We start from the raw sequence: 20,322 nt of genomic DNA on the forward strand, positions 1-20,322 counted from the left end.
AGCGAGAAGTACCACGACGGGATCTTACTAGGATCATATGCGGGGGTTATGTACAGTTGCCTGTCAAAAATTATAACAATGCTTTGATCTCGTCCTTTGGACCTTCTGACCCCTCATTATCATCCCAAGTCATGCCTCTCATGTCTCGACGTCGACACCCCCACGGTATTGCTGATGCTGAACTCGACCTGGACTGACGTTGAACAGTCGTTTTCAAACAGTTTGTATGGCTTGAATTTCTGTACGGTATCAGGCGTACCATACCGTATGTTCTAGTACATACCACGGGGAAAAATACATTCCTTCACCATGACCTCTGCAGTGTAACAGGTTACACATGGGACTTGCCCTTGCTTTGGCCAGGCTCAGCCCGAAGTGTCATGGACCTGGAAGCATTCCTGATAGCCCTGACCCAAAAAGTCCCGACCGTTCTGCGGACTCGGTGAGATAACTTTTAGATCTCTGAAGTTGTACGGCAAACAGTGTACGGAGTCCGGAGACCGTCAGAACTGGCAGACGGAGTACGGCCAAGCTAAATCGACCTCGCACATCATCGCGATCTCCTGATCGTCTGCACAACGCATTCCACCGGACGAATTCCAAATTCAAGGGAGTCCACTGCATACTTGATGAAGCAGCCAAGAGCTCCGCCAAGAGCCGCCAAGATCAATACACAATGCACAGTTATGCTGGTCCTCTGCATCTTCCCTTTTGGGAAATCGGAGGTCAGCAGGATATGCTTAAAGGGATGTCCTCCTTGAAAGTCCTTACTCCCCTTTTCATTCCACAGCAGCACTTGGCGACGTTGCTTTACCTCTGCCAAGACGATAACTCATACCGCTGCCCCGTCTAGAGGACACTGTATTGAATATTGATATCCGTTTGATGATCCACTATCCTCGAAATATCTACAACAATGCTTGGCCTACTTACCCTGTCCGCGATCTCGTGACTCGTGGATGGCTAGTGTATCAGTGTCATCGGGAGCGCGGAGGGACAGCCGACACCAGACAAACATTGCTTTTTCTTCCTCCTTAAAGCCACCCCCTTGTTTCCTCCAGTGTTACCGTCGACCGACCGTTCCATACTCGAGTTACTCTGCTTTCGCCAAGCGCTCTGCCAAGTACTGCACATTCTACATATGTGGTCTTCTGTGCCCTGTCTGCCAGCTCATCTTCGGGAGGGGGCGCAGGCGGCGCAGAGATCCTGCGCCCCTTTTCTCACCAAGTACATAGGCTCTTGTTGAGGGTTTGAGACAGCCGACAACAGCTAGCGTTAGCGGCAGATCATGTCGATCATCGATAGTGATACTATGTATATATCGAGGCTGAATCGAACATTTCCCCAAACTGCTACGAGCCAAATGCCAATACGGTATTTGTCGCTTGGCATCAAGAGGACTGATTCATACTTCCAAATTTGGAAGAGAGCATTGATCTCATGATTGGGTCCGACTAATGGGCAGTTGAGCTTACGGATACATGACATAGAGTTCTCCAGCACTACCTAGTCTTGGTTACATTAACTTGCGGTCATTAAGATTGCTGATCGGGCAGAACTAACATCAATGGAAAGACAAAATTATGCTATTGCCGTGCAGGTTCAACTGATTTAAGTAGCAAACGGAAATACATTGTTTGAATGGATACTCCCAGGAAAATAAGGTATTTTCATGCAATATGCTAAACCATACAAAATACTCGTAGCACTGAGTAGACTACTCCAATTCAGATACGTGAGAGATCATACTATGAAGCTCACAAACGCGAGATATCAAATTTTCATCTTTCAGTAGTGGTCTTGCATCCATAGATCATCCAGCATTTCAACATCGGATAATTCCGAACGCCGAAGCTATATCAGGGCACCTTCTGCACCTTTCCACCAGGCACTAGATACCTACAATACAGCCTATGTCTCCTTCATTAACGAATTTCCATTCGCATCCATCATTCGATATGGATAGACTCATACGTCATGTTCAATCGCAAATTACCAATTGTCATGTCGGATAGACCCAATGGAAACTACCTTAACTAGAGATGAAAGACAATAGCAATAATAATATATTTGCATCCGGCCGATTAACCCAACACACCTCATCGATCATCCTATGACATACCCCCAAATCTTCCAGCAATCAAAGGCAACGAAACGAAGATAACAGGCACGGATCTGCTAGCCCCCACATAACAACTGTACGGAGTATTCATCGGAAACGTTGGGTTGGTGAGGTATGTTATTAAGGTATTGTTAGTTCGTCAGATGAGAGTCGCTTTGACAAGTGTGACATCATAGGTTCCAGATGCGCTGCGCATCTCGGGTTTTGGGCATTGCGGCGATGATCCATCCCAGTCATGCATGCACACAAGGCTACACGCAAAGGATAATACTATGTATAGGCTGCTAGATGTAGGTTAGCCAGCCTCGTCAGTATGTTATCATGATGATAATCGCAGGGCTGGGTTTCTAATTATATTTTCAAATAGGGGCGTAGTCGGATACATTTCGGTAGGCATCATAATTTAGGCTAGGGTCGGTTTCCTAGTAGCTGATGATTGGATGCCTACATATTTTCTTGTTTCAAGTCTTAGATCATCGTGGCTGTATCAAGTGTCGCTGCAACAGGTGTACTCGTTTCATAGACTACCCGTAATATAGATGCTGTACAGTAATTCATCTGCCAATGCCAGATCGACAGACGCCCAAAGCATATGCAGGAAAAGAAATCGTGACCCCTAAGAATACCAAAACTCCCAATAGCGGAAATGGCTTGAAGCCTCTGCTCCCCTGCCATCTGCTAGACACGCGTCCTTCCATGGCCACGTCGACGCGCCTGTGTCGCTGCCTGGAGATGCTTAACTGATAGACTGCCCATCTTGCTACGTTGCTGCCTTTGCTCTCCCATTCTCCTCCACCATCGCAGGATGATCGCTTTGGCCCGAAGCAGCCGATCCCTTGTCTGCACGACCGCTGCGCATTGCAGTGCCAGACTCCTCGCCACACTTATTCGGTGAGCTTCTCGGTGTGCGAGGACGCGTCGCCATGCACTTTGGAGCACTATAGCAGCTCGAGCTCGTTTGGTCGACGAAAGTAGTCGAGAGCAGAGGAAGGCGAGCCCTCCAACCGTAAAACTGCTGTCGAAGATATGTGCCTTGCGGGAATTGCTAGGAGAAACGAGGTTCGCTACGAATCATCGGTTAGCTGTTGCCCTGGGCTGCAATCTGGAGATACACTCACCAAACTGAGAACTGCAACCAAGTGCTCGTAGACGGGTTGCCAACGAAGTTGCCTTTCGGCCAGGACTTGATGCGACATTGCCCAGGATATATACTTCGTACTCGTTCACTATAGCCTCGTAGATCTTTCCATCCGCAAAGCTTGTGCTGAGGTTCTCCAACCGGAGGCCACTCAGATGCGCCAAGGTGGTTGCCCATTCCTTGAGCAGTAGAGTAGCTTCGTCGCCGCCTTCTATTTCGTCATTAGGGCTCTTCTCCTTAAACAAATTTGCGTCGTTGACCTGTTCGTATCCGAGCTGTGATGTAGCTTTCTGCCTCAGTCTGTCAATCTCTTTCCTCACGTCATCCCAGTCGATGAGCTCCGAAAGACCCCATCTACTGACCAGCCCCCATAGCAACGCAATCGTCTTCTCGCGATGGCCATTGACTATGTCTTCGGCGTGCACGTCACGAACAAGCGGCGCAGCACCAGTTGTCAACCTTAAGGCATCCAAAGCAATCTGTACATTGAAGTTCTTCACTGTGCGACTCGAGCAGCTGAATTTTAAACGTCTCGATAGCGGCCATTGATCATTGTCCAGCAGTGGCACTGATTCCCCTACGGCCCCTGCTGACGGATAAAGGAGCAATTCCACAATCCTAGTCAATCTCACACCGTCCCTGAGGTCAACCGCAAGATTATTCATTCGGTACTCGTACTCTTGCAGTTGGTGCTGTTCATATGACAGGTGACAGTCCAAATGTTTGAGTGATTTCAAAATGTCCCCGATGCTGGCAGTAGAAGCCGGGCCAGTGCTTGCATAACCGCAGCGGAAGACTTGAAAGATGAGGAGGACCTAAAAAGGCAACCTGGAAGCATTGTCCCTGGACACAATCTCGCCTTATCCAAAAGAATGACAATCATGATACTCCGGAGGACTGTACGACGATAGGCTTGGGAAATCGTATCTGAGCCTGAATGGCTAAGATCCAGTGAATCACGATCCATATCTCTATTTTGCACCAAGAAGACATCCAAGAATCGTTCCAGTTTTCGTCTGAGAATTTTTTCCTTATCTGCAGTCGTTTCAATCGAGGAATGATGGGGATCCCCATCGAGGGACTCATTTTCAACTCTTCTTCCGGTAACCGTCTCGGCAGCGGCTCTCAGTGCTCGAAGGTCGTACGTTTCCAACCAAATATCCAAGAAGTTCCGCTTCATACCCAAGTCATGTTTCAAACGCCTTGTTTGTGTTAGAGCATCTTTTGGTATACTGAGAGAGCCATAGGTCAACGACGCTTGCAATCGCTTATGAAGTTCGACAAAAGGTCCGCTTTGATACAGTTGAAGAAGCTCATGTCTGCGTGCTGCAGGGTCATCATATCTCATCTGACCGTCCGTTTGATCGAATAACCGGTTGATTAACTGCGTGATTACTATCTCCTGATGCGCAAGCCAATGGTCCTCATACATCGCTGGGTTGACAATATCGTCGGATATGAGTGCAAAATCAGTCATTGCCGTCTCTTTCTCAATTAGCGATGCGCTGGATTTGTATGTTTTGGACTGTTTGAGCGCATTCGAAAGGGGTGTTCTCCTGGAAGCGGACAGAACGGCGCCTTCAAGTCTCGAGCTGCTTCTGACGATACCGTCCATTTTACTGCCGATGCCGTTTACAGATGCCCTAGCATTATACCGTTTCTCACTAAGCACTGGTTTTCTTAGCTCTTGGCAGGTGGACGCCTTCGTCAGTGGCTTCGTCATAGGGTTTGCAAAAGGTCGAGGTTTGTCTGATAAGGCCCTGGGCGATTTTGAGCTTAATTTTTCTTCCGTATTCGATTTGCGGGGACCTTTGTCCTTGGAATTGAAGAGCATTGCCCCTGGAGGTATATTCTCTTTCCCAGTATTCTTGCCAGCGATATCGATGTTTATGGCACTTCGTTGAGCCACTTGAAAACTTGGTTGCAGCGGAGTCTTTCGATCCGAGGCCAGTGCCTTCTTCGCTTGTCGTTTCCGCGCAATTTGTGATTCCAGGCTATTGATCTCTGTGTCCTCTGGAACATAATGATTGAGGTTGTCAGACTTGAGCGGACTGAACATACTCATAAACACGCTGGCGACCGTGGTATCGTCCGGGGGATAAAGACCGTATTGCGGCGCACATCTCGTTTGAGTCTATCTTTATGTTCATCTTTGTCTCCTTCGCCACTGATTCGCATTAGTAGTGACCTGTTCGTCTCTGCACCGGCATCTATGTTCTGTCTCTGGTGCTTGACTTCTGCTTGCTGGAGCGGTGGTGTGGATGGCGAACTCGAGACGAAGCTGACTTTCGGGCGGAATCTATGGGCTGGTTGGGCAAGCAATGAGGATTTGCGGCCTGGAACTCTAGCTGTGATTGTGCTCTCTCTTTTTCCTTTCGGCACTGCGTGTGTAGGTCTCTCTTCGTTCTCATCGTGGATTGCGAACGATGTTCCTGTCTTCACCCTTCGCTTGGGCTTGACTCCAATCAATGTACTGTTTTTGATCGCAGTGGTAAAATCGAGGCTGGCAGTATCGTCGCCACATTCCAAGCTTCCTTCCCACGAGCTATCAAATGTATGGGTTTTATCACTGTTCCTCGAATTCCTTGACTTTATCGGACAAGGAGTCCCAACTTCCTGCAATAGACCAGACATGATGGCTGTTGTTCTGAAATTATACCATCAGATAGCCTTAAAGAATGTAACCAATGTCTGGTCTTAGAAGCTTATTAGTCCTAGTGCGCTTGACACTTCTCGGAGATTGTACTTAATCGAGGCGGTTTTAGGCGTCGACTTGGTGGGAAAGATAATAACAAGAGAATCTAACAGGCACGATAAGAGACACTCGATAATATAAGACTCCGATAACAAATTGCTGGTCATAAGAAATAGAGATAAAGATAAATGGTCAAGATCTATGGTAGTTTCATGGAACGAAATAATGTATGGAAACGCGAGGCCTGGACTGTTGACGGGAAGCGGTTGCCCAGGCAACACATTCGTACCTGACTTCTGAGGCAGCCAGACTGACTTCCATTCGGTTTTCTTCGGTTAGACACCAGGTTGGAGATATCCAATTAGTTCATATAGCATCTCATCAATTTCCACGCGTGAATGCTCGCCGTGATGAACTGCCTCTACTCTGAGTCGTTCTCCCATGGCCTTGAATGGATCATCGAACATGAGAGAGAACTTGACTTGCGCAAGAAAGACCGATCTCGAGCGCTCTGGTTTCTATGCTGAGGCTGGAGACTCTTAGGCTTCCTAAGGGGTGTGATAAAACCTTTGTCAGCGATATCGCTAGTCGCCATGCGTGTCCAGAAAGCTGTAGGGCTGTTGGCTCACGATTTCTCGTCGACAAGTACGGTTGGAATGACTGGGTTACTGCTCGGTTAGGACCAGCGTCTTGAGGCAGTTGGCTACTGCAGGCAACTGTGAGAGGCGCCTAGCAGATTGCGAGCTTCATTGGCACAGAGCTTTCGCCAGTTGCTTGACTTCCGATATGATGGCATCTCAAAGCCTGCTAATTTATATCCCGGGGTCGAGAATAACGGAAGATGGCTCTGAAAATACCCTATACAACCGTCCCTCGAGCGGATGGGGAGGCTGGGAGGCCAACTTCGATTTTTGAGGAACATAGTGCGACATCTTCATGATCCTCTTCAGCACATACATCTCTAAGCATATAGGAAGCAGGGACTTCCCACTTTGAAACCCGTACTGCGTGCTCATTCGAGCATCCAGCTTAGAAAGCCAAGTATACAGAGTAAACACACCGTACCTAAGGCACCATGGCACAACGAGGCCTGCGTAATGCATCTGCATCTAGCCATCAGGTAAAGCTTTTCATCGACCGTCGTGTTATCCAATGACGGTGAGCTGATGGAGTTCCACTGCTACTGACTGTCCCTGAGAACCTACCTTGGCCGCCGAAATATGACAGCACCCACGGCGACAACGCGTTGAGATCGTAAACTAGATTGGAAACTAAAGACCACGATGATCGAGAGTGTTCGGCCCTCTGAAGTTCCTCAATTGGTCAGAATGGATAGATGTAGGTTAGGACTGCCAGAAGCTCAATCTTCCCTGATAGTCTGATTTGAACAGCAGCAGTCAGTGTGCATCAGACCGTCGTAGCCAATCATTCGTTTCAAAAGATCATGGTCTAATATGATTGTGAAACCGCGGGCCCAAAGACTCTGCGGGTAATGCTGCAGGATGTCCGCCGTAGTCCTTCGTCCGAGGTTGACATTTGAAAGAGAGTTGTAGTGTAAGAGAGAAGGGTGGAACCTCGGTCTGATCTGGTCACATCACTTGAGCATTCGGATGTCATATGGGTGTAATGATCAGACGGGCTTCTGTTAGGTAGTATCGGATTGGATCATCCTCCTTTCTCCAACAACATTAATAGATCTCGGCCAATAGACATCTGTTCGCCTCATCATCTATTCGAGTTTACGTTCCTGACCATCCCTAGTGGGTCAGCATTTATGCTCCGGAGGACTAGCAAGTTAAAAGCCAAACGGCCTTCTGGTATGAGAACTCCGATTCGACGAGAGCCAAAGCCCTCTCCATCCCCGGAGAGGCCCAGACACATGAACCCAGCTTGATCTTCAACGTGGCCCTCTCTTCTTGCTCTCTTACTCTCCTGTACCTTGCATATCGACTAGGGCAGTCATTTCCAGAATTACTACATATCTAGTTCTTCACTTAATTCTATAATCAATCCATGTGATGCGCTAGTTGCCCTCTGATTGTCACCCTAAAAGTCGCGTGCTTCCTTGCTTCCTGCTTACTCCTCCACTTGCCGCCAAAGGAATCCGCTATCATTGACGTCCTCCCCTCAAGCACACCTCGCCGTGAAATCGCTGTGGAGATGACCGATGAATAACTTCCATTTTGGCCTTGTCTCACCAGTCTCTACTTTTAGTTAGCCTTGTTCAGTTGATATTCCCTCCAAATCCGCCGCTCTTTCACTACCATCTTACTATCCGCTTCGTCCCGCCACAATCCCCCTCCTCTACCAACATACAACCCGGAATGATTGCAGGTCATGGAAGCCCTGGTTTATGAGAACTCGCCGTTGGCAGAATATCTGAAAGGTATGTCTCCGCGGAGAGTCATGCATAGGTTCGGATTAGTAAATGATGATGTCGTTGGTCATTCAGGGGAAGGTGAACACGATCCAGACTGGCCGGTCCAGGATACAAAGAGCGAGGATGATCCCTTCGACTCACCAACATCGGACTTTGCCCCGCGGGGCACTTCAAAATTCCAAGAGCGCATCCGAAACAAGCTACCCAAACCCCTGGAACTGAAATCCTCGCGCCAGAGGGCAGCCTTGGGTAAACTCTACGATGCCTGTGCAGTATGGATTACAACCATGTTACTCTATCAGCTGAGGCCGGAACTCTGGCTGATAAGTTTTCTTTTGAATAGACCGCCCTGAACTCGCGAGTCGGACGAAGCGACAATGAAAGATTCCTAGAGCAGTTTGGATACGTTATCGTCGCATCGCAGTTGTTGAATGAACACAGTGCACCCTCGTATACGTCAGCCGCAGATGTACTATCCAACTCGAACCCCGTCGACCTTCCATCGCTTTCCACAACCTTTGGCGTGCAGGGTGCCGTTGTCACAGCATCAACGTCCTTCTCAATCGCCTGGCTGGTACACTGGAGTCGATCTCGGACGGGGTCCGGATTCAACCCTCGGAAAGTCGGTGTACTTCTGGTCCTTGTCCCAGTGCTTGGGGTCCTGTTCTATGCTTTTGCCAGACGCCAGTGGCTCAAGTACCTGCGGCATCAGGCTGTTGATGCGGCTGTGGTATTCATAAGCAATGCGCAGTCATTCGATTCCGCTGCTTCGGCATCGGTCGTTTTCATACAGGAGGTCGAGCTGGTCTCACGGGGTTATCGCATGTAAGTTGCACTCGATCTTGCATGATCAAGCGCTATGAAGGCGGAGAATGCTAACTCAATACCAGAAGCACGCCCTTGCCTCCCGTAAGTAGACTTGAGGATCAAGCGCAGACACGAAGATGTCTGAGACTGCGTCGGACCGTGTCCGAGTGCTTTTACTCAATGTTGCAGCGTTACCTACAGGCGCAGCACATATTGCAACCGCTGACAGACAATGACAATCTCGCCAAGTACCACGACATTTACGATGTCTCACTAGAAGAGCTTACCGAAGCCGAGACCGCCTTGGCTGACCGGGAGACAGAAGACCAATACTCATTACGCGCGCTTCGCACCCTTTTTGGAAGGCTATACAACGTGAGAAAGAGCATTTTTTGCTGTCTCCTAGCCCTGGGTGCTGACGGTGGCGGATCCGACATCGTCAGATGGAGCACGGCTATTGAGCAGATGCGGGATCTTACTCAAGTCACGGGAACGAATACCCGCAAGATGGCCAGCATCCTCAATGAAGATGACCGTGAGTTTTTACCTCAATATAGAGTACTATCCATTCCGTCACTGACTCTGTTCTTAAGGTGACGTGATTCCTCCTTCGCCGCTGCCTACAGCCTCTCCTAACAGGGAGAATCTTCGTGCTCAATATCGCAAGCTCAATACACTTACTCAAGGCATTCGCGCCCTTCATGCAAAAATGCATCTGATCAGAGAGCTGTCCACTGCCTCAGAGCCTACCGACACGGAAGAACTCGAAGCAACTCTTCTTACCCAATACGAATCAATTGGAACGGACATCAGAGGCCTTCTTCATGAATGGGAGGCTGGCAAAGCTGCTCTGATGAGCAGCATCGACAAGCGATCCTCGGTAGATCATATGTCGCGCCCGCCCAGCGGGTTGAAGCTGCCATTGTCCCCGACACCCAGCCTTGGCGGTGCCACCGCGGTAGAGGGAAGCCCAGCAGATGCGCTTCGGGCGCTGAATGGCGATATCAAGCCAGACCCTAGCATTATCCAGAGTGTCGAAGAAGATGAGGAGATATTCGAATCCATAGTTCTCCCGTCCCGCAATAAAAGGGCGTCTCTGACCAGGGAAGAGCGCATTGCCCGTGTCAAGGAAGACCGGGCGAAACAGGCTGCTGCACGTGAGCGAGCGGACGCGAACACCAGCATGCTGAAAGAGCTCGAAATGGTCATCAAGCAAAGACCTCGAACGACAGCTTCAAAGAGGGTCACGAGTATCTAACCCACACCTGTCATCCTATCATTATTTTGCCTTCCCTCTTTCTCGACTTACCTCCCATATGGATATTCTCCCTCCGCAAGCGAGTACATAATATCCTTCCGCATTCATGTTTTACACTGACTGTGAGCGAGCATTGACCAAACAAAGTCTGCAGGTTGATACCCATTACAAATAGAGCGGATTGGCGTCACTGGTGTTTTGTTCTTTCCTTTCTTCTTACGTTCCTTCTCCACATTGATGCTTTTCTGTGTCCATTGTACAGCATACTTAACCACTGGTCTTTAGTTGGTCTCGCGCTCTTCGAACGCTTCTATCTCCTTGGCTTTGACTTTGACAATTGCATCTTCGAGATTGGCACCCGCTGAGTAATTTCCTATGTGCAAAATTGAGCTGTAAATATTATAATGTGAGATTAATGTCGGAATATAAGAAAGATAATTGATACTCTTCCTGATACTCCAATGACAAGGCAACGATGCTGCTGCCTTAGGATAAGATGAGTCTAACCACAATTGTTCATATCAGCCTAAGGCCAACCACGCATAATGACGCGCGACTCGTGAACGCGTCTGATTCCCCACTTAAACCTCGAACGCGAATTTACAGCACTTTAGAACCTCACTCTCGCTCTCCAGCTTCTGCCCAGAGCCATTCTAGCTTCACACCTACATTCACCTGCAAGTCCTCCTGTCCTTCAAATTTCTCGCACTACGACAGCTAACGACTGACAATTTTGTCTTAAAGAATCATTGTCATTCGACACCTCGCTTCACTTCCACATAATCATCTTTCATCTATACCCTTTGATCTCGACGTCCAGACACACATATTCAAGAGTAGGCAGTCTTGTCCAATTGTTTCACTGAATACCCTCTGACCGTCATCCCAGTGTTGGAAGCACGACTAGAACAAGCAAGCCTTCTCAAGCGCGTACGTGAGCCCTCAATTCCCGGTTTGCCTGTCGGCTTCATGACTGACCTGATTCATGCTCTATCCAGGTCGTCGACGCTATCAAAGATCTCGTACAGGACTGCAACTTTGACTGCAATGACTCGGGAATTGCCCTTCAGGCCATGGACAACTCTCACGTCGCTCTAGTTTCCATGCTTCTCAAGGCGGAGGGTTTCTCGCCCTACCGCTGCGACCGCAACATTGCCCTTGGTATCAACCTGGTTTCCTTGACCAAGGTTCTGCGTGCCGCTCAGAATGAAGACATCCTCACACTCAAGGCGGAAGACTCGCCTGATGCTGTGAACCTCATGTTTGAGAGCGCCGAGACCGACCGAATAAGCGAGTATGACATCAAGCTGATGGACATTGACCAAGAGCACCTGGCCATCCCTGAGACAGAGTATGCCGCTACGGTGGAGATGCCGTCGGCGGAATTCCAGCGGATCTGCAGAGATTTGAATGCGCTTTCTGAGTCTGGTGAGTTATGCGATTCCATCACTGAGAATTTTCGTACTGACCTCCGGTAGTCGTCATTGAGGCTACAAAGGAAGGTGTCAAGTTCTCGTGCCAGGGCGACATCGGCAGTGGCTCGGTTACCATCCGTCAACACACCAGCGTCGACAAGCCCGAGCAGAACGTTTCCATTGCCCTTAGCGAGCCTGTCGCTCTCACATTTTCTCTTAAGTACCTCGTCAACTTCTGCAAGGCTACATCGCTATCGAGCCAGGTTACTCTCTGCCTATCCCAGGAGGTGCCTCTACTTGTCGAGTACGGGCTGGGAAGCGGACACCTGAGATTCTATCTCGCTCCTAAGGTATGGTCTTCCCTACCTGTCAATTGAGATGTCTTGATGCTAACTTTCACCCCGATTAGATCGGAGACGAGGAGTAAAGAGGATTAAGCGAACGAGGCGGGAAAGGCAGGAGGGGGTGTTACTATGATATGAAGAGGGAGCATAACGGTGGCAACGAACATTTCTTTCTATTTTCCTGGTATTCAAAATATCCCATGAACATTAGTCCGATAGGGCAACTACGGAAATCACATTCGATAATTCACCTCGAGGGTCGGCGATCCACCATTAGTACGTATTCAAGGACTGACATATCTTCGGAGGTCCATGTAATATGACCATTTAAGTAGCCGCAAGGCTACCTGAGCACCACTACTTTCAGTGACTACGAAGTCGTGTACGATTCGGAGTGACCGGATTCAATTTTGATTCCGCAGTAGACCACAAAGTACATTGCCAGGCCAGATTTCCATCCATGTCACCAGTACAAGCCCCAAGGGTACCAACAGCATCCACCTTACCCCTTCACACCATGACAGCAACCCTATCAAGCCCAAAGGGCCAACCCCCAACTCATTAGCAGGGGCAAAACAAGTCCTTTCCAGTCCCAAACCACCAACGCAAAGAGGGAGAAAAGAAGGTAAATACAAACTGACCTGAAAGAAAAAAGAGATGAAGCGCCACCCCAACCAGAATAATCGGAATCGAATGATGCGCCTTCCCAACCAACCATTCCTGGTCAGCAAGGACAGGCGCATGCTGCGTATTGCACTAAAGTGTCATAACACACAATCTTCGCAACGACTCTCCCATGGGGAAACCCGAATCCCACCGAAGTAGGATCCGGCCCCGATGTTTCTGATGCCGATTGCAGGTGCTTCACACCAGGCCCTCACGGGCAGTACCGGCCCCCTGGACCGCGAGGCCCAGAGAGGGCGGGTTACTGGGTTAGGTGAAGATTCCTCCGAATTTCTCATTTGCGGGGTCCCTCGGTGATGGCTGGGATCACGCGAGGGGACGGGGCTTGCGCCCTCGTCGTGTGTAGCAAAGAAACGCAGCATTGGTTGGGGTGGCGCTTGAGGGGGAAAAAGAAGAGAGGGAAGAGAAGAGGGAAATTTATTGTTGTGGTTTTATGGTGGTGGGATTGTGGTGACTCACCGCCTGCCTGGTGGGGTTGACAGCGATGGATTACTAATCAGTTCATGATAAGTAAAGCGAGAGAGACTTACCTAGTACTAGGTTCGCGCAAGCGAGGGAAAGGTCGACGTGAAATGTGTATGCTTTATTGGCTGTGTATATTTTGGCTTTTATGTTGATAGATTCATCCTGATATTGGTCGAAAGAAGTATACAGAGAGCGCTGACATCTTGATAGAGCGAAAACTGGACAAGAATGTCAACATAATCCGATATGGTGTAACGGCTAACATCGCCGTCTTTCACACGGCAGCTCGGGGTTCGACTCCCCGTATCGGAGCTCATAATTCCTTTTTTAGCACTTTTTGCTAGCTCATTCCTATCTTAGCAACAAGCTGTGTGAATGCTTATGGCATTTTTGAGCAATGAAGGAAGAGCTTTTACAGTTTCAGATATTTTAGGTTTATTTCTGGTCACTTGGGACTGACGGCGAAAGCCTGGTAGCTGTCCCAGCTGTTGTATGCTACACCAACGTGGCGCTACTTGTCGACTAGTCCACCATAATGGTAAGATTGCAAAGCTAGAGAGCACCTTGTGTGCTTAGCAGGATCGTGACAATCGACTGAAATGCAAGCACCACCAGCTAAAAAGCATAAAATAATGTACAAATGTCTCCATTCATTTTCTCTGAGCTCTATCAAAAAGCTTATGAGGTCAATTGTGATTCCAACGGCAATATCATAGTGGCATTAACCTATGCTGCAGATAGGTTTGAGCTCAAGCGCTCTCGACTGGCTTGTGCGAGGAGGCATGCTGTTTTCAGATCATGTCGCTCTTGAATCTTCGATATGCACCGGTACAGGGAAAAGTGACACCAAGGGGTATATGATTGAAGGGAAAACATCGAAGGAACTGCATATACGACCACGCCTATCATCCTCACTTCCAAGCTCTCAATGTTCTTAATGTCTGACAGGGCGAGAACGGTGTATATTGACCACCGTCTCAATTGGCGGCTCCATTCATGTACGGATTTGACCAAAGAAGGCATGGTCGTGAGGACTAGACGAAATGACGCAATTCAGCAGCTCACGAGGAGAACTTGCGGGTGATCTTGGCGATGACTGCAATAGCAACAAGTATTAGAGCATTGGCTTGAGGTTTCGGGGCGCACACCACACATACCGTGAAGACCGACAACGGAGAAAATGAAACCCAAGCTGAGCACCAGAACGACAACAGGGTCGACCCTCAGACCAGGGCTCTCATCGGTGTAGAGCTTGAGCATAGTGCCGGAGGAACCACCCGCACCAGCAGCACGGGTAGAACTGGGCCTAGCATTGCGGAGAGATTCCTTGTGGTCTGCGGCCGCGCGGCGACGCAAAGCAGCTCTGGGACCACCGGGAGGGGTAGGAGAAGAAGGACGGTTCACGGAGCCAGTGGCGGAAGCCCCAGCACCGGCGCCAGAAGACTTGGTGTCAGGGCCGGACTCAGCACCAGAGGTCAAGGGAGAAGCAGCACGAGCAGAGGCCTGGAACAGATGCATAACTATGGTCAACCTTCGATTCAATGTAGAGGCTCGGTCTGAAATAAGCAATTGGAGCTGCCGTCCGCAGAGCACATAGCGCTCCTTCTCAAGGGACGACGATCGAAAGAGGTACTCACCATCTTGAGCAATTGAGTGAGAAAAGGGGAGGAGAGAAATATCAATGAAGGCGACCGGAAAAGTTAGACTACAAAACAAAACAAAACAAGGACCTAATAGAAGAAGTAAAAAGACTGTGGTGACAGGTGAAAGAAGAAAATCGGATTGGGGGGATGAATTAGCTACGTGAGGTGAGGTCGCGAGTTGCCAGAAAGAGGCCACGATCACGATTTCCAGCCCGTCGGGTATGGTAACGTATGGTTACATGACTTACCTTAGACTTACCCCAGCTCCATGTGACCCAATCATATTCGCCCTCCGCTTTCTGACCCCTGAACTGCGGCAATCAATAATTCAGCATCAATGAGAGGCTGGCTATGTACTCCGTAGATTTCAGTAGCAATGGGTAGTTTGGACTGTTTTAAGAAGAGCTGTCGCATGCCATTCGAATAAAGCCAATCTGCAGTAGCGCTCTGATCATCAGTCACGGTGAGCCAGAGCTGAGAATCTACCAAAGCTAGCTAGGATTCATTCTGTTTAACGCTTTGAAATATTTGATATATGATTATGTTATATTTGAGCTTAAATAGTTACAATACACGCCAGAATAGATGCACAGTCGTGATATACCAGAACCTGTAGGGGAATAGAAACAGTCATCAAATGAACGCCATTGTGCCATCAAGGAATAGGAAGTACAGGAAGGGGCGAAACGGGAAGTGACTGAACACGACTGAATGAAAATCGCTCAACCAAACTTCAGGAGGGTCGAAAATAGTCGTCAGGCAGCCTAATAAACGCAGGAGAGGTATCATATCGAAGATTCCAAAAACATGCCCCATTGTCAGTACCCAGCAGCCCGCAAGCGAGGTATTGATCGAGTACCACCGCGCACTTGCGGTTTCCGTTTCTAATATACGGAAGTAAGAAGCGAAAAGCTGCGTATTGGCATTTTCGTTTCTTTTCAGTCCTCCGTTTCTTTTCCAATTCAATTGGATTTGTTCATGAGGAGCAAGACAGCAACGCTCGATTAATCAATCATCATTCGACTGGGTATCGCGCCAGCCACATTCGAGGACAGCTCGGTGGTCTTCTCCGCCTCCTTGCTCGACTTTCTTTTGTTGATATGGGGCTTCAGACCCTTGTGGAAATTGTGCATGCACATGCAAGCGTTGATGATAGTCATGATGATGAGAGCAATCGTGATGACAGCAAAGAACGTGAGTGATCGCCGGGCAGGCAGGTAGTCCTTGTAAGTTTCTGGTTGGTACATGCGCACAAGCTTGAATAGGAAATAGGCCATAGCTGCAAAGTAAAGAAGCTAGAATTATGGTCAGCAACAGCAATACAGGTTGCGGAAGCAGGAAACATACGATGATGATGATCATTCCGATTGAGCTCTCACGTCGAACAAATATCGCCGCGCAAACCAGAATCAAAATCGTCACAGGTATAGCAGCTAGGGTCAGAGAGAATTCAATGTCGGCTTTATCGGTGACGATAACGACGAACTGCACCGTGAACCCGAGGAAGAAGAAAAAATCAAATTTGAGAAGTGCGACATAGATCTGGCCATTGGTAAATCCTCATGTTTCTTGATCTTCATTCTGTGAGTAGGAGTCACAAACCTGATATGTGAGATAGCGACGCTTCATTCGCAGATCAGCACTGATATGCTTGTAGATTGACCATGCAAATTCATCATAAAGTTTCCATGCAACCATCACCATGAGAACCGTACCCATCGCCACGACGCATGGAATGATGATCAAGAAAGGCTCGGTTTCTCCCCATACGTCCATATTGATAGCCGTATTGTCGGTCAGAATGGAGACAGCCTCCTTCACCTGCTGAACCTGCACTGCCCCGTAGATCAAGAGTCCAATGTTGCAAAGACATAAACCAATGACCTGAATCGTGTTTTTCATCCGCAAGGCATCGTATACAAGCACCAGCTCATATAGGAATCCAAAGCTGTAGAGCGCTAAGAAAATAGGGATCGTTTTTGATGCGGTGACAACCTCGGCTTTTTCTTTAAGCTGGCTCTGGTAGTTGGCGAAAATGTAACTGAACAACCATGCGTTAGCATTAACAGCGTAATGGAGGTTTATAGATTATCAGGCCCGCATACCATTCTAGCGCGAGAGTTATGACAGTCTGGATGAAAGTGACGATGACAAAGGACCACGTCCACATAGAATTTGGAATATACATTTTGCGCTTGGGCGGTTTTGGCGTTACATTCGTGTAGCCCTCTCGTGAACGGAAGCCTCCAGGACCTCTTCTAAACGAGGGATCGAATGACCCCCCGAAAAGAGAGGCTCGCGTATTGTGTGCGTAAATTTTGACGAAGTGCTCCGTGACGGAGCTCGAGTCCGCCGGAGTTTCGGTCGCAGTATGCAATATGACGGTTCAACCACCTAGCGGCGGCGTGGATGCTGCCAGAGACCGCTGATGGTACGAAATAAAGAGGGTCAAAGGAGAGAGTAGAAAGACGTTGTGGTGGCCTTTGCCGGTTTGTCGACCTGACTGTTCGACAAGACGTTGGCAGAATCAGGAGGTCACGTTCGGAGTTTTGGTCATGGAAAGTACCGAGGATCTGTCTATACAGACAGGCAAGCCCCAGCAAGCCTTCGCCGAGCGTCGATCTGGAGGAAGGGAAGGGAGAGACAGGTCGACAGAGTGAACGAACGGACTGGGTGGTGAAGAATACGAAGAAGGGCCTTATTTTCTCTCCCCCAGAAGAAGAGTGTTGTTGCCAAGCCGCGTGAAACGTCGTCTATCAGGCGGGGACTGGAACAGTCGCTCCGATCATCAATCACTTCGAGACCAGTCTAAGGCTGAGCACATGTAGGGAATCACGAGTGTACGGCTGGGCTCTAGCCACAAAATCGCGCAAAGGAGAAAGGGCGTGGAATGGATGGACTATCGGATGTACAGCAGAAACAAAAGAAAGGATGAACGAAAGACAATTTCAATTAGCTGCTTGAAGAGCAAGACCTATGAAGCTGGTGATAAAAAACAATAACGATGGAAGTTGTTCAAAGACAATGAACGGAGTAAGATGAAAAAGAGAAAGGTGTGGCCTGAACAATAACAGTACATAGTCCTGTCCTGTACCCAGTGGTAGGTGTCTTCCGGCAACTAGGTACGTACCTCACTTTGCGGGTGGTCCTGTGGATTTGTGGGTTTTGGCAGACTGTGGTACGGAGGAATGCTGAAATAATGATTATTATTTTACAATGATTTTTGAGTTGGTTTGAAATGGAGTGAGCAGTGATAATAATATTAATGTGATCTGGTTGGGGATTGCTCAGCTTGGTATCCAGGGTTCAGTAGAGAGTTCACGAGTCTAGACATCGGCACCTCCCATATAATTGAGCAAGGAGTAGGAATATTTACATCGTATCAGCTATCTAGATGCTTCAAATATTCTATTGCCATTCATCTATATCCATGGATAGGCATGAAAGTCAAAGTAACAGCAGTGGAATTCGAGGCAAAGTCTGCGCATGCACCTTCAAAGTGGAAGCAGCCAGCGTCCCATCTTCCTAGGTTTCCGTCGCTGCTATGAGCCTATGAGCTTGATTCTTTATTTATCCTCCAAATCGAATGCTGAGTCGTTGACAGTAATAATATGAACGCTCTTAATCTTTAACGACTAGTGACCGCCAAGAGGTCTGTACGTAGCTAGGGACCAAATTTTCCCTCGTAGCCTCGAATGACAAGTCTTGTGTGCCTGGGGATGGAGAACAATCCACTAGCTGTACCAAAAGAATTGGCCAAAATTGCTTACAATTGAAAACTAGTCGACTCTGGTGGGCCCGACTCATCCAAATTCTGCCTGTCGTAGTCCCGTAGAACGACGGTGACAGCTCCATTATTATTCTAGCCTCTGCTTTCAGCGGACTTGGAACTCTCGGCGAGATTTTGAATTGTGGCTTAAACCGGCTTGCAATTATGCCCGTCCATGGTTCAGAACACATTTCTATGTACAATCATTATTGTAGTGAGTTTAGGTAGTCGTGCTATGTACATGGCAGATTAGTTTTGCATGAATGATTTCAAAATCTGCCATGGATACTATACACAGCACTACCCATAGACAAGCTGAATCGTCGCCCCGTTATCCGTATGTTCCGTTTGAGAATTAAGGGAGGACGATCACTTCCAATTCTGAGCAGAAAGGGAAAAGCCGTATGCCGAACTTACTATTAATATTCGGACACAGCAGATGCGAATCATGCGAGACTTGCGGTCTTGCCCATAGCGATCTTCATCTCCCAACAATGTTCGCGATTCGCAAATTGATGCCACTATCATCGACACAAGGTCTAGACCTGCTTGGACATCGAATACACCAGGATTCATCTACTTCTGTTCTGCATGGCGTCTTTGAAGTACACATTTTCGGTCCTCGCTTTGCGTACTGCGCCCTACCAATCCGCAGACGGTGGCATTTCAGTAAGCTCATATTATTAATTAAACATCCTGACACAGGGGCGGAGAAGGCCTGCAGCCCTGCACAACTTTTTATTGTGGACACGGGAATCTAAAACTTTTCCTCTTCAGGACATCAGTAGATAATCCCCGGTCGCTTCGTGCGATTGAGTACTCGCGTAGAACGACCATCAGTGACAGTCGGCAACTGAGCTGCTCCCCGAATCCACGGCTGGACTCAGGGCTAGAGGCCCAGTCGATAATAATATTAAGGTTGACTGAGCCACTCAGTCAAAAGCCACGGACTGACAACAATCCTACGCAGCTACACCCAGCCATCCCCAGTCCGGCTCACGGACATCAGAATGTTAAGGAATGGAGGTGGCTGTGACTGTGATTGTGGCTGTCACCCAGCCGTCCACCAGTTTGTATTTCTGTCGCATAGTAAAGGGATGGCAGAGCCGCTTCATGAGTCAGACCAAAAGACAGGCCCGACGTGGGAATAAAGCGCACAGAAGTATATTGCCCATTATCTGAACGGAGTTGTCGGAGGCCATCAGTAGTAGACATGAGCAAAACCAAGAACGAAAAAAATGGAAGACGAAAAAATTGGGGAATTTGATGAGCTCCGATACGGGGAATCGAACCCCGAGCTGCCGTGTGAAAGACGGCGATGTTAGCCATTACACCATATCGGATTATTTGATGGTGACAGCAGAATTTTCTGCTATATAAGTAATCTTCATCAGGAGGGAGGAAGATGATCAAAACTAAAAAAAAAAAAATTTCGTAATTAAGCTCCGATACGGGGAGTCGAACCCCGAGCTGCCGTGTGAAAGACGGCGATGTTAGCCGTTACACCATATCGGACTGGCTGATATAATTTGGCGTTCCTTGAATTTATAAGCAAAATGGTGCCTTAAAAGGATACTATACTGTAAGGAAAGGCTCTCGTTA

At 48.4% G+C, this 20,322-nt stretch overlaps 5 protein-coding genes and 3 non-coding genes across 8 annotated transcripts; 2 read left to right on the plus strand and 6 right to left on the minus strand.

Annotated features, from left to right (window-relative positions):
* Positions 1-2,618: 2,618 nt before the first annotated feature.
* On the minus strand, positions 2,619-6,297 carry sha1 (putative calmodulin-binding protein Sha1). The gene is made up of 4 exons (XM_024827503.1): positions 5,367-6,297; positions 4,058-5,301; positions 3,241-4,010; positions 2,619-3,186 (listed from the first exon to the last, which is right to left on the minus strand). Exons 1-4 carry the CDS (start codon positions 5,892-5,894, stop codon positions 2,801-2,803), a joined length of 2,928 nt encoding a protein of 975 aa, XP_024683381.1. The 5' UTR covers positions 5,895-6,297; the 3' UTR covers positions 2,619-2,800.
* Positions 6,298-7,932: 1,635 nt separating this feature from the next.
* On the plus strand, positions 7,933-12,417 carry P174DRAFT_451631 (proliferating cell nuclear antigen). The gene is made up of 9 exons (XM_024829019.1): positions 7,933-8,341; positions 8,408-8,607; positions 8,679-9,160; positions 9,226-9,677; positions 9,736-10,392; positions 11,290-11,330; positions 11,399-11,828; positions 11,879-12,165; positions 12,225-12,417. Exons 1-9 carry the CDS (start codon positions 8,293-8,295, stop codon positions 12,240-12,242), a joined length of 2,616 nt encoding a protein of 871 aa, XP_024683382.1. The 5' UTR covers positions 7,933-8,292; the 3' UTR covers positions 12,243-12,417.
* Positions 12,418-12,445: 28 nt separating this feature from the next.
* P174DRAFT_195541 (uncharacterized protein) lies at positions 12,446-13,021 on the minus strand. Its single transcript, XM_024821297.1, has one exon. It carries the CDS (start codon positions 12,900-12,902, stop codon positions 12,564-12,566), a length of 339 nt encoding a protein of 112 aa, XP_024683383.1. The 5' UTR covers positions 12,903-13,021; the 3' UTR covers positions 12,446-12,563.
* A 527-nt stretch (positions 13,022-13,548) lies between these two features.
* Positions 13,549-13,620, plus strand: P174DRAFT_t91. Its single transcript has one exon. It is a non-coding gene; the product is annotated as a tRNA-Glu (tRNA).
* A 277-nt stretch (positions 13,621-13,897) lies between these two features.
* P174DRAFT_442126 (SEC61-beta family protein) lies at positions 13,898-15,052 on the minus strand. The gene is made up of 2 exons (XM_024827504.1): positions 14,466-15,052; positions 13,898-14,404 (listed from the first exon to the last, which is right to left on the minus strand). Exons 1-2 carry the CDS (start codon positions 14,824-14,826, stop codon positions 14,370-14,372), a joined length of 396 nt encoding a protein of 131 aa, XP_024683384.1. The 5' UTR covers positions 14,827-15,052; the 3' UTR covers positions 13,898-14,369.
* Positions 15,053-15,955: 903 nt separating this feature from the next.
* P174DRAFT_371018 (uncharacterized protein) lies at positions 15,956-17,139 on the minus strand (the record flags this gene model as incomplete). The annotated part of the gene is made up of 4 exons (XM_024822358.1): positions 15,956-16,246; positions 16,299-16,493; positions 16,554-16,992; positions 17,057-17,139. 4 exons carry the CDS (start codon positions 17,137-17,139, stop codon positions 15,956-15,958), a joined length of 1,008 nt encoding a protein of 335 aa, XP_024683385.1.
* Positions 17,140-19,991: 2,852 nt separating this feature from the next.
* Positions 19,992-20,063, minus strand: P174DRAFT_t93. Its single transcript has one exon. It is a non-coding gene; the product is annotated as a tRNA-Glu (tRNA).
* A 100-nt stretch (positions 20,064-20,163) lies between these two features.
* Positions 20,164-20,235, minus strand: P174DRAFT_t92. Its single transcript has one exon. It is a non-coding gene; the product is annotated as a tRNA-Glu (tRNA).
* Positions 20,236-20,322: the final 87 nt, after the last annotated feature.

This window comes from Aspergillus novofumigatus (assembly GCF_002847465.1).
Source record: "Aspergillus novofumigatus IBT 16806 chromosome Unknown P174scaffold_4, whole genome shotgun sequence".
Classification (NCBI taxonomy): domain Eukaryota; kingdom Fungi; phylum Ascomycota; class Eurotiomycetes; order Eurotiales; family Aspergillaceae; genus Aspergillus; species Aspergillus novofumigatus.

What these genes read in the sequence shown, in the direction of transcription:
- sha1 (XM_024827503.1), bottom strand. Translation starts at nt 5,894, where the DNA reads ATGTCTGGTCTATTGCAGGAAGTTGGGACTCCTTGTCCGATAAAGTCA. An exon ending in GAGATGTGCGCCGCAATACG is followed by an intron (nt 5,302 to 5,366) that starts GTCTTTATCCCC and finishes AGTCCGCTCAAG; the next exon opens with TCTGACAACCTCAATCATTA. An exon ending in AGGTCCTCCTCATCTTTCAA is followed by an intron (nt 4,011 to 4,057) that starts GTCTTCCGCTGC and finishes TTCTACTGCCAG; the next exon opens with CATCGGGGACATTTTGAAAT.
- P174DRAFT_451631 (XM_024829019.1), top strand. Translation starts at nt 8,293, where the DNA reads ATGGAAGCCCTGGTTTATGAGAACTCGCCGTTGGCAGAATATCTGAAA. An exon ending in AGCTTCAAAGAGGGTCACGA is followed by an intron (nt 10,393 to 11,289) that starts GTATCTAACCCA and finishes CCGTCATCCCAG; the next exon opens with TGTTGGAAGCACGACTAGAA. An exon ending in GAATGCGCTTTCTGAGTCTG is followed by an intron (nt 11,829 to 11,878) that starts GTGAGTTATGCG and finishes GACCTCCGGTAG; the next exon opens with TCGTCATTGAGGCTACAAAG.
- P174DRAFT_195541 (XM_024821297.1), bottom strand. Translation starts at nt 12,902, where the DNA reads ATGCGCCTGTCCTTGCTGACCAGGAATGGTTGGTTGGGAAGGCGCATC.
- P174DRAFT_442126 (XM_024827504.1), bottom strand. Translation starts at nt 14,826, where the DNA reads ATGCATCTGTTCCAGGCCTCTGCTCGTGCTGCTTCTCCCTTGACCTCT. An exon ending in CTCCGTTGTCGGTCTTCACG is followed by an intron (nt 14,405 to 14,465) that starts GTATGTGTGGTG and finishes TTGCTATTGCAG; the next exon opens with TCATCGCCAAGATCACCCGC.